At 39.4% G+C, this 13,122-nt stretch overlaps 1 protein-coding gene across 3 annotated transcripts in view; it reads left to right on the top strand.

Annotated features, from left to right (window-relative positions):
• The window catches only part of LOC139478211 (uncharacterized), a 67,407-nt gene that overhangs the window by 36,344 nt on the left and 17,941 nt on the right, over window positions 1–13,122 (top strand). For all 3 annotated transcript variants that reach the window (XM_071260589.1, XM_071260591.1, XM_071260590.1), the window contains 5 exons: window positions 7,512–7,718; window positions 8,501–8,720; window positions 9,658–9,768; window positions 10,664–10,767; window positions 11,881–12,028. In XM_071260589.1, the coding sequence (XP_071116690.1) occupies window positions 7,512–7,718; window positions 8,501–8,720; window positions 9,658–9,768; window positions 10,664–10,767; window positions 11,881–12,028 (790 nt within the window). The remainder of the gene's footprint in view (window positions 1–7,511; window positions 7,719–8,500; window positions 8,721–9,657; window positions 9,769–10,663; window positions 10,768–11,880; window positions 12,029–13,122) is intronic.

Raw genomic sequence — 13,122 nt, forward strand, 5'->3', positions numbered from 1 at the left:
TCCTCCAGTTAATGAATGATTATGCCTTTATTCCATCCTTCTCCAGTTAATAAAACATCATGCCCTTATTCCAACCTTTTTCACTAAATGAAAGGTCATCCCACAGTTAATGAACGATCATGCTCTTATTCCATCCTTCTCCAGTAAATGAAAGGTCATGCCCTTATTCGATCATCCAGTTAATGAAAGGTCTTGCCCTTATTCCATCCTTCTCCAGTTGATAAAACATCACACCCTTATTCTATCCCACAGTTAATGAACGATCATACCCTTATTCAATCCTTCTCCCATTCATTGAAAAATCATGCCCTTATTCCATTCTTCAGTTAATGAAAGGTCATGCCCTTATTCCATCCCCTAGTTAATGAAAGATCATGCCCTTATTCCATCCTTCTTCGGTTTATGAAAGGTCATGCCCTTATTCCATCCTTCTCCAGTAAATGAAAGGTCATGCCCTTATTCCATCTTTCTCCCATTCATTTAAAAATCATCCCCTTATTCCATCCTTCAGTTAATGAAAGATCAGGCCCTTATTTCATCCTTTTTAAGTTAATTAAAGCTCATGCTCTTATTCCATCTTTCTCCCATTCATTTAAAGATCATCCCCTTATTCCATCCTTCAGTAAATGAAAGGTCATGCCATTATTCCATTCTTCAGTAAATGAAAGGTCATAGCCTTATTCCATCCTCCATTTAATGAAAGGTCATGCTCTTCTTATTCCATCCTCCAGTTAATGAAAGGTCATACCCTTATTCCATTCTTCAGTAAATGCTTCTCGAGTTAATAAAAGGTCATGCTCTTATTCCATCCTCCAGTTAATGAAAGGTCATTCCCTTATTTCATCCTCCTGTTAATGAAATGTCATGCCCTTATTCCATCCTTCAGTAAATGAAAGGTCATGATCTTATTCCATCCTCCAGTTAATGAATGGTCATACCCTTATTCCTTCCTTCAGTAAATGAAAGGTCATACCCTTATTCCATCCTCCAGTTAATGAAAGGTCATGCCCTTATTCCATCCCTCAGTAAATGAAAGGTCATGCCCTTATTCCATCCTTCTCCACTTAATGAAAGGTCATACCCTTATTCCATCCTTCTTCAGTAATTGAAAGGTCATAGCCTTATTCCATCCTCCATTTAATGAAAGGTCATACCCTTATTTCATCCTTCAGTAAATGAAAGGTCATGCCCTTATTCCATCCTTCTCCAGTTAATATAAGGTCATGCTCTTATTCCATCCTCCAGTTAATTAAAGGTCATACTCTTATTCTATCCTCCAGTAAATGAAAAGTAATACCCTTATTCTTTCCTTCAGTAAATGAAAGGTCATACCCTCATTCCATCCTTTTCCGGTTAATGAAAAGTCATACCCTTCTTCCATCCTTCAGTAAATGAAAGGTCATACCCTTATTCCATCCTTCTCCAGTTCATGAAAGGTCATACCCTTCTTCCATCCTTCTTCAGTAAATGAAAGGTCATACCCTTATTCCACCCTTCTCCAGTTAATGAAAGGTCATACCCTTATTTCATCCTTCTCCGGTTAATGAAAGGTCATACCCTTATTCCATCCTTCTCCAGTTAATGAAAGGTCATACCCTTATTCCATCCTTCTTCAGCAAATGAAAGGTCATACCCTTATTCCACCCATCTCCACTTTATGAAAGGTCATACCCTTATTCCATCCTTCAGTAAATGAAAGGTCATACCCTTATTCCATCCTTCTCCACTTAATGAAAGGTCATGCCCTTATTTCATCCTTCTTCAGTAAATGAAAGGTCATGCCCTTATTCCATCCATCTCCACTTAATGAAAGGTCATACCCTTGTTCCATCCTTCTTCAGCAAATGAAAGGTCATGCCCTTATTCCATCCTTCTCCAGTTAATGAAAGGTCATGCCATTATTCCATCCTTCTTCAGTAAATGAAACATTATGCCCTTATTCCTTCCCCTCTCCAGGTAATGAAAGGTCCTGATTAATTAAAGACTGTCATTATTCTAACATTCTCCATTTTATTGAATGATCATGCCCTTATTCCATCCTTCTTCAGTTAATGAAAGGTCATACCCTTATTCCATCCTTCTTCAGTAAATGAAAGGTCATGCCCTTATTCCATCCTTCTCCAGTTAATAAAGGTCATACCCTTATTCCATCCTTCTTCAGTAAACGAAAGGTCATACCCTTATTCTACCTTCTTCAGTAAATGAAAGGTCATACCCTTCTTCGATCCTTCTCCAGTAAATGAAAGGTCATACCCTTATTCTATCCTTCTCCAGTTAATGAAAGGTCATGCCCATATTCCATCCTTCTTCAGCAAATGAAAGGTCATGCCCTTATTCCACCCATCTCCACTTTATGAAAGGTCATACTCTTATTCCTTCCATCCTCCATTTAATGAAAGGTCATGCTCTTCTTATTCCATCCTTCTCCACTTAATGAAAGGTCATACAATTATTTGATCCTTCCTCAGTAAATGAAAGGTCGAGCCCTTATTCCATCCTTCTCCAGTTAATGAAAGGTCATACCCTTATTCCATCCTTCTTCAGTAAATGAAAGGTCATGCCCTTATTCCATCCTTCTTCAGTTAATGAAAGGTCATACCCTTATTCCATCCTTCTTCAGCAAATGAAAGGTCATACCCTTATTCCACCCATCTCCACTTTATGAGGTCATACCCTTATTCCATCCTTCAGTAAATGAAAGGTCATACCCTTATTCCATCCTTCTCCACTTAATGAAAGGTCATACCCTTATTTCATCCTTCAGTAAATGAAAGGTCATGCCCTTATTCCATCCATCTCCACTTAATGAAAGGTCATACCCTTATTCCATCCTTCTTCAGTAAATGAAAGGTCATGCCCTTATTCCATCCTTCTCCAGTTAATGAAAGGTCATGCCATTATTCCATCCTTCTTCAGTAAATGAAACAACATGCGCTTATTCCTTCCTTCTCCAGGTAATGAAAGGTCCTGATTAATTAAAGACTGTCCTTATTCTAACATTCTCCATTTTATTGAATGATCATGCCCTTATTCCATCCTTCTTCAGTTAATGAAAGGTCATACCCTTATTCCATCCTTCTTCAGTAAATGAAAGGTCATGCCCTTATTCCATCCTTCTTCAGTTAATGAAAGGTCATACCCTTATTCCATCCTTCTTCAGCAAATGAAAGGTCATACCCTTATTCCACCCATCTCCACTTTATGAAAGGTCATACCCTTATTCCATCCTTCAGTAAATGAAAGGTCATACCCTTATTCCATCCTTCAGTAAATGAAAGGTCATGCCCTTATTCCATCCATCTCCACTTAATGAAAGGTCATACCCTTATTCCATCCTTCTTCAGTAAATGAAAGGTCATGCCCTTATTCCATCCTTCTTCAGTTAATGAAAGGTCATACCCTTATTCCATCCTTCTTCAGTAAATGAAAGGTCATACCCTTATTCCACCCATCTCCACTTTATTAAAGGTCATACCCTTATTCCATCCTTCAGTAAATGAAAGGTCATACCCTTATTCCATCCTTCTCCACTTAATGAAAGGTCATACCCTTATTTCATCCTTCTTCAGTAAATGAAAGGTCATGCCCTTATTCCATCTATCTCCACTTAATGAAAGGTCATACCCTTATTCCATCCTTCTTCAGTAAATGAAAGGTCATGCCCTTATTCCATCCTTCTCCAGTTAATGAAAGGTCATGCCATTATTCCATCCTTCTTCAGTTAATGAAACATCATGCCCTTATTCCATCCTTCTTCAGTAAATGAAAGGTCATGCCCTTATTCCATCCTTCTTCAGTTAATGAAAGGTCATACCCTTATTCCATCCTTCTTCAGCAAATGAAAGGTCATACCCTTATTCCACCCATCTCCACTTTATGAGGTCATACCCTTATTCCATCCTTCAGTAAATGAAAGGTCATACCCTTATTCCATCCTTCTCCACTTAATGAAAGGTCATACCCTTATTTCATCCTTCAGTAAATGAAAGGTCATGCCCTTATTCCATCCATCTCCACTTAATGAAAGGTCATACCCTTATTCCATCCTTCTTCAGTAAATGAAAGGTCATGCCCTTATTCCATCCTTCTCCAGTTAATGAAAGGTCATGCCATTATTCCATCCTTCTTCAGTAAATGAAACAACATGCGCTTATTCCTTCCTTCTCCAGGTAATGAAAGGTCCTGATTAATTAAAGACTGTCCTTATTCTAACATTCTCCATTTTATTGAATGATCATGCCCTTATTCCATCCTTCTTCAGTTAATGAAAGGTCATACCCTTATTCCATCCTTCTTCAGTAAATGAAAGGTCATGCCCTTATTCCATCCTTCTTCAGTTAATGAAAGGTCATACCCTTATTCCATCCTTCTTCAGCAAATGAAAGGTCATACCCTTATTCCACCCATCTCCACTTTATGAAAGGTCATACCCTTATTCCATCCTTCAGTAAATGAAAGGTCATACCCTTATTCCATCCTTCAGTAAATGAAAGGTCATGCCCTTATTCCATCCATCTCCACTTAATGAAAGGTCATACCCTTATTCCATCCTTCTTCAGTAAATGAAAGGTCATGCCCTTATTCAATCCTTCTTCAGTTAATGAAAGGTCATACCCTTATTCCATCCTTCTTCAGTAAATGAAAGGTCATACCCTTATTCCACCCATCTCCACTTTATTAAAGGTCATACCCTTATTCCATCCTTCAGTAAATGAAAGGTCATACCCTTATTCCATCCTTCTCCACTTAATGAAAGGTCATACCCTTATTTCATCCTTCTTCAGTAAATGAAAGGTCATGCCCTTATTCCATCTATCTCCACTTAATGAAAGGTCATACCCTTATTCCATCCTTCTTTAGTAAATGAAAGGTCATGCCCTTATTCCATCCTTCTCCAGTTAATGAAAGGTCATGCCATTATTCCATCCTTCTTCAGTTAATGAAACATCATGCCCTTATTCCTTCCTTCTCCAGATAATGAAAGGTCCTGATTAATTAAAGACTGTCCTTATTCTAACATTCTCCATTTTATTGAAAGGTCATACCCTTATTCCATCCTTCAGTAAATGAAAGGTCATACCCTTATTCCATCCTTCTCCACTTAATGAAAGGTCATACCCTTATTTCATCCTTCTTCAGTAAATGAAAGGTCATGCCCTTATTCCATCTATCTCCACTTAATGAAAGGTCATACCCTTATTCCATCCTTCTTCAGTAAATGAAAGGTCATGCCCTTATTCCATCCTTCTCCAGTTAATGAAAGGTCATGCCATTATTCCATCCTTCTTCAGTAAATGAAACATCATGCCCTTATTCCTTCCTTCACCAGGTAATGAAAGGTCCTGATTAATTAAAGACTGTCCTTATTCTAACATTCTCCATTTTATTGAATGATCATGACCTTATTCCATCTTTTCCAGTTTAATTATAAACTATGCCTCTTTTACAAATTCCTCCTCTTTAGTGAAAAGGACATGCTCCGATTTGATGAAAGATTATTCTCTTATTAAATAATTCTCCAGTGTAAGTAAAGAACTTGCCCTTATTCCAAATTGTCCAGTGCAGCAGTCACAATGAAGTAACATAGTGTTCCCTTTCAATTGTAATCAGCCGTTTAGTGCAGACGTCACACTGCTACTAAATCACATCAAAGGCCTACTATTACCCTCAAATAGATTTGCTATCTACAGGCACCTAACAGAGAACTGCAAATCTTGAGTTGGTTACACGAGTGGTAGGAATATCAAAGCGTGAGACATTAGGGGATCCTGGAGTCCATTGTTTATAGTAGAGGGCTCGTTCAGATTTATTTAAGATTCTGATCTCGCATACACATTAAGCATGCCCCATTGTAGGTTCCTCCTAGCACACACACTATGCCAGCATGGGCACATTTGCCTTTGCTTGTGTGCATATATTCTTATGTTGATTCCTTCAGGTGCTTTTCCTGTGTGTAACCAAACTTACATATGCCTAACAATCCTAGAAAATGTACAGGGTTTTACGAGACACACAAATGTGCGTCCAGTAAGTACAAACGCAGAGAATGGACATAGAAAAAAATTATACTGTGTCCCAAGGGACACAAGATCTTTGATTCATTCTAGGCTCTAAAGTAATTATCAAAACGTACAGTACACTAAACCATTTCATTAATCTACAGGACCCTCATATTACCCTTGTAAGGACCCTTAAAAGTAATTATTGGAGTCCCCTCAGCCCCCACTTTTGTAAGTCAAGGTACAACCCTGATGTATAAAGTAATGACAAAGTAACTCAGTTTAATAATACCAGCATATAAAAGATGATTATGATTGATGATGGATGATGATGTGACTGAATTTTACAACATGACAGAGTGCACGTCTGCAAGGACAAATATATGAGGGTTTATATGAAAACATATCAGTGAGATCGCCAGTTGGGATTCCAGGTTAGAATTGGTCCCTAGTCACCTATCCATGTGACTTTGTTGATAATGTGTCCATGTACAACAATGGTGTGGATCATGGCGCATTATATCAATCACGTCATACAGTTTCGAAGAGTTTGTGGCTTACTTCACAACATTTCATCTTCAGGTGGGTGGAAATCCAAATGTGCCATGGTTTGTCGATGTTTAGGATTATTTACAACAATGAAACTGATATGTTGATGACGGACCAAGGCTAATAAGCAGGATAAATCTAGAATTCAAACCACGATCAGTGGCATTCTTCATACAGAGGGAAAGGTGAGATAGCCTAGTGGTTTGATGCCCCACATGGGTACAATGTGTGAAGCCCATTTCTGGTGTCCCCACCGTGATATTACTGGAATATTATTAAAAGCAGTGTTAAACCATACTCACTCATTTATACAGCTAAGGGAGGCATCCCTGCATAGTGAGCTCCTGCAAAGTATACAACTGAAACAAGAAGTGTGTTATAGAATATGTAGCAAGTCACAGCAGATACTCTTTGAAATATCAGTGTTTTTAAATCCAAAATGAAAGTCAAGGGGTCCTTGTCCTAACACAAATGGTGAAAGTAAAATATTTAGATCACTGGATTCAAATACTATAGCAGCAAACCACAAGGACCCCAGGATACTCCTTATTGTAGGACACTGCATATGCTTGTTATAATGCTTCATGAGGATACAAACATCACAGTTCTGTGACTCCGCATTTTTTTGTTATTAGTTGCAAGTCTTGTGGAACTTGTATTTGTGTCAGTGCATCCTCTCAAGCATGGAGATAGTTACATGAGTGTTTGTGTCATACTCATATTATGTGCCAGAATTCTTGCATTTGAAGTGTAGGAAGAGAAATAGTGTCAAATTAAAATCCAACAATAATTAAACATATTTAGGCACTCATTTAAACACAGACATACAAAAACATAAAAATGCATTTCATCTCAACTCTGTGAGGGATGCAAGAGAATATAAATATGCGTCACAGGAAAGTGCTAACCCTCACATAACTCTATTTGCCATCTTACACCTGTATTTCTGCCTTGTCTCCCCAGTGCTGGCTTTGTCATCTTCTACGACTTCTTGCTGAACCTGGATACCAAGATAACAGCAGCCAGACTCATTGTGGGCCTTCACAGCAGCACAGCCAAGATGGGTGAACCAACATACCTCCCCATGGTGTACACAGAACCGGCCACCAGACAACACCAGTATGTCGACATCAGCAATGCTGTGATTGGTGCCAGACAGCCTGTTCCAAGGTGAGTTTATACATACACATTCCTAGAACCTGTCACCAGACAACCTCAGAACATTGACATCAGCAATGCTGTGATTGGTGCCAGACAGCCTGTTCCAAGGTGAGTTTATACACACACATACCTTGAACCTGTCACCAGACAACAACAGTTTGTTGTGATTTGGGCCAGAGATAGATTCTTGTAGGATTTGGACAGAGGTACTCTATAGAACTTTAAATCAAATCATGAAAGGCAGCCCAAGATGCCCGAAACTCAGCCCTGGATTGGTCTCGAGACTTTGCTTGTTCGTCTAAGTAATCTTGTTTGTTGTGGGTTCATGTCAGTCATGAAACAAACAGTTCTCTGATTAGCCTCTATGTGTTCTTCGGCAATCTTCTTCATCTTTTCATTGTGCTGTTGCCTTTGTTGTCCATGTGTATGATATGTTGCCCCAAATGTGTCTACAGATGTCCTCCCCAACAAGACCTGGGTATTGTGCTGTAGCCTTGATGTTCCATGTGTATGATATGTTGCCCCAAATGTGTCTACAGATGTCCTCCCCAACAAGACCTGGGTATTGTGCTGTAGCCTTGGTGTTCCATGTGTATGATATGTTGCCCCAAATGTGTCTACAGATGTCCTCCCCAACAAGACCTGGGTATTGTGCTGTTGCCTTTGTGGTCCATGTGTATGATATGTTGCCCCAAATGTGTCTACAGATGTCCTCCCCAACAAGACCTGGGTATTGTGCTGTAGCCTTGGTGTTCCATGTGTATGATATGTTGCCCCAAATGTGTCTACAGATGTCCTCCCCAACAAGACCTGGGTATTGTGGTGGAGCTTCAGTGCCAGGGTGGCCCAGCGTCAGACCACGACACACAGCGACTCATCACACGGGCGTGGACCAAGATTCCACTATTTGATTCTAATGGCAAACTGCAAGCTGGCAGATTCAAGATTCCATTCAGGAATGTCCCAATCAAACCTTTCATGACCTTCAACGAGCTCAACACAGTACCTCCAGTAAGTTAAACGGTGTGAAATCCCAGCACCATGGTATATTTACTGACATTTTACATGCTTGAACCTGTTTGAAACTTTTAGATGAACAAGTTTTGGTGAGGTGAGGTGAAATGGGGTTTAACGTAGCGTTCAAGATTATGGCATTTATATAGCGACACGTGTATGTGTGTGTGCGTGTGTGCGTGTGTGTGTGTGTGTGCGTGTGCGAGAGCGCCGCAGTTTAACATGAATACCCCACTCAGACACTGTATACTGACTTCGGGCCGACCAGTCCTTGTTTTAGCCCCTTAATGTCATGCGCCAGACAGGGTAATGACAAGTTCCATCCTTTAAAGCCATTTGGTATGACGTGACCGGGGATTGAACCCCGGACCTTCCACGCTCTACGACTAGACCAAGGAGGTGGTCCGAACACATTTGGAATTTGATGACTCCTCATTACTATTTCTACGTCTTCATATCTATGAATGCTTATAGATTAAGAATTTCCCTTGTTCAACAAGTGCCTTAATGTTAACCCGAAACAAGAGTTGTATATTTTCATGGGTACAATTTTCATATTTCTCACTTTTTGTATGAATGAAAACTTATAAGTGATGTCATTAAACCCTATTCAAGGAAGGGAAAAGCAAATATTACAAATCAGACTAACACCTGGTCTCTGAAATGAAAATATTTTACAGAAAAAACAGTTATCAAATTATCTAAAAAAAATATAATAAAAAGGAGCCCAGAGACTAATCTAGACTTGCATGCGCTGTCAGGCTCTGTATGACAGACTAATTACAAATATGAACAACAAATTCAAACATTTTGGGACAAAAGGGTCATAAAACCACCTTCAGCTCTCTCCGCTAACATGAATTCCAAATAGAAAATTCTTCATCATTGACAAATACTTTTCTCCTTCCCCAATGTGTCGATCCCATGTTTTCAGTATGCCGATGCAGAACTCTTCTATCGCATCGTCCACATGCGTGATGTGCCGTCTCAGTCTCAGTCTACCATTGCCGCCAACAACAGGGATCTCTACAGTCTGGCTCCCCAGGTAGACACACAGACTGTCTTCTGTAGTGATTGTTGTCCAGCAATAGTGACAGTACACAGTAATTGTAGTGTTACTTGAAGTGAGATTATATGAAGAGGACCAAGAATTAACTGTACTCTCGAAATCGAAACTGTGAATCACTTCCCCTAGCCTTGTCAGGATCTGCTGATTTTGGATTGAAGACAAGTTTTCACACAAGTAGTAAATGTGTGTTTGACATTTGTTGTTTTGGAAAATATTTGGAAATACTGACTTGATCATTGAGCCTGTTGCTTTTGATTTGTGATTCCTGTTCGACCGAAATATTCATGTCTTCTCACCGCAGTTAGTGTTAAGAATAAGAAAGTGCACTATCACAGAGTGACCACACTTAGATATTGTTGGAAGGCACTGTAGCACTCACCATAGAACTGACAAACCTTGTAACTCACGGATCCTGCATAAAAGAACAGTAGGCATGTTCCGCAACGAAGTAATTAACTGATGTGAAGTTGTGATAGTTAATAACAAAGAAATTAACTGATGTCAAGTTGTGATAGTTAATATTTTATTAAGTACTTAATCACATAACCCATTCACCCTATGATGACATTGAATTTCTATGCTTGAATTAACAACATATTTTATAATGAATTTAACAAATGAATTAACCATGTCTTATTAACAGTACCCTTCACCCCAGTAGCATGTCACAGATATGATGTATAACTGCATTATAACTGTAAACAGTGAGAATCTTTGAAAATTCCAGATTTGTCTGTAACTTAAAAAAATATTTACAGTGTTCACAATTCTATTATTGTCTACCAAGTAATTTATATCTAAGTTTAAATGTTCAGAAAGAAATGTAACAATTGTTAACCAGCTTGAGGATCTGTACTTTGTATCTTTGCAGGGAGGGATGATCCTGCATCAGCTCCCTGTATCTCCCCACCAAATCCCCCCACCCCCCTCGGCCTCACCCCCTCTAACCCCCAACTACCACTCGCCAAGGAGAAGGTAGGGACATACACTTTTTTCAAACTGTAGTTGGCAGCCTCTAAGACAAATTCTGAATATAAGAAGTTTGTCTCCTAAACTGAAATTGTTTTGTTTTCATATAACATAGAATAAGATATTTAAAAAAGTCTTCACCAGATTTGACAAAAAATATTTTTGGATATTTCGGGGAGATACAATGGCGACCAGGCAAATCACCCTCAGCTTGTAGTTATATAGTTCTAGTTTCACGTCTTCATAGAAAAGAGTGTTGCAAAAATATTTATTTCATGTTTGTGATGCTTACATGAAATGTATGTATTCTGTTTGATGTTCTTTTTGTAACATGAATTTCATATCCTAATAAGAATTCTAATAATAATTATATGCTTTGGGGCATTGATACAGCACAGAACAGATATGCAATTGTTATTATTGTTGTTATTATTGTTGTTTCTGTTGTCCTGTAATTACTATTTGCTAGATCAGACACTATAATATAGGGCTGGGTCGAGTCCAAATTTACTACCCGGGTACCAACCACCCTATTACCCGACCCTACTCGGGTACCCGTTGTTTATATTTAGAGATAGCTACAAACTATCCGATTTGGAAACATTTGACCATAGCCCTGGCAAAATGTATTTAGATACATGTGTAAAATGATCTGGTCATGCATACACTGAAGTTTACTGCATGGAGTTTTATCTTTATTCGATCACATAAAAGTCAGAAGAAATGGGTGCATTGTCAGAAAGAAATGGGAACAATAGTGACTTGTAGTGGAACCATAGAGTTTTAGGTAATTTTTGTCATTAAACAATATATCACGTGACTAACCAAGGGTCCGGGTAGTCCTGTGGGTACCCGAGTCGTACTCAGTAACCACCCGGCCCGGGTACCCGAGTTACCCGTCCTAGCCCTACTATATTAAGTGTCATTATTAAGTTTTATTTGTATTAACATATACCAAAGAAATCAATATTCCATGCACTACAGAATTTTTACTGAAATGTTCATGTTTTAGGTCAATTTTTACCATATCTTGATATGCCCCAGTAGCAGTGACATCACAGTGATGAGTTTTTGCTATTTGTCTCTATCAGTGCATGTATATGTGTATGTGTCTTGCAGCAGCCGACAGCAGGAGGTCTTTCCGCCTATTAGATCGGGGGGCACGCCCCTGGAGCCCACCCTCGGGTTCCAGGTGGACCGCATCAAGCATGCGGACTCTGGGGAGGGCAAGGTCAGACTGACCGCCTACTACAAGTCTACTGGGAAGGTCAGTCCATGTCATGTCCACTGTGTGAAATATTTGTTCTTCTGTCACTGACATTTCACTGTCATTAAGCGAACACAGGTGGCTGTGGCGCTATTAAGAGTTGTGTCCCTTCGCAGTGCCAGGATCTGCTGATTTACCCAGCTGGGCTTTCCTCCACATAAATCTGACATGCTGAGTGATAAAACTGAAATAGTAATATTGAACTCATTTTGCTTCATCAAGTAATGTCGAAAGAAAGAGTGAGTGAGTGAGTGAGTTGGGTTAAATGCTGCTTTCTACAGCATTCCAGTAATATCACGGCGTGTCAGCTTAATGTGGGAGGAAAGCCCAAAGTGACTTCAGTGAAACCTACCAGCACGGATATGGTGCTGACAAACCTAGAAACATAATCAGGGCGATCCGGGATTCGAACCCACAATCATAGGTTTCTGGCGTGCCCAAGGGATGCAACTCTGCACAGCAAGTCGCGGCACCTTAGACAACTGGGCCACCCATGCCCTCTTCGAAAGAGATAAATTATGTTACGTTAAAAGGACACATACTTCTTGTAACTTCTTTATGTTGCTCTGAATGTTTTATTTGTCTGTTTCAATTTCTGTGATGGAGGATGTGGCCTAGTGGTTCAAGTGTTGGCTTATCACACCAAAACCCCATTAGTGGTGTTTAACACCATGCTATTGCTGGAAAAGTGGTATTAAACCTCATTCACTCACATGCTTTAAATGAAATTTTGGTCGAATGTACAAGTACTTAATATTTGCATATAAGTTTTTGTCATAATATCGCATATATTATTTGTATGTAATAGGTATAAGTCGAGAAAGGATAGCACTGACCTGGCTGGATTGGTGTGTCATCTTACCCAAACAACACAAATCAATGTCTTGCCTCCATGGACTTGATCTATATACTTAATCAGTCACCTCACCCTCACATCATGGGGTTCAAAGAGGAATAAACATTTATGACCTGTGCCAATTTGGGCTGTTTTCCAGCATTAAACTGTCAGGCTGAGATATTACTGAAACAGGACTGCCTCGATGGTCTAGTGGTAGAGCGTCCTCCCAGAAGTGTAATGTTCAGGGTTTGTTCCC

Source organism: Haliotis cracherodii, unplaced genomic scaffold (genome assembly GCF_022045235.1).
Source record: "Haliotis cracherodii isolate W230 unplaced genomic scaffold, xgHalCrac1.p SCAF_4, whole genome shotgun sequence".
NCBI lineage: Eukaryota > Metazoa > Mollusca > Gastropoda > Lepetellida > Haliotidae > Haliotis > Haliotis cracherodii.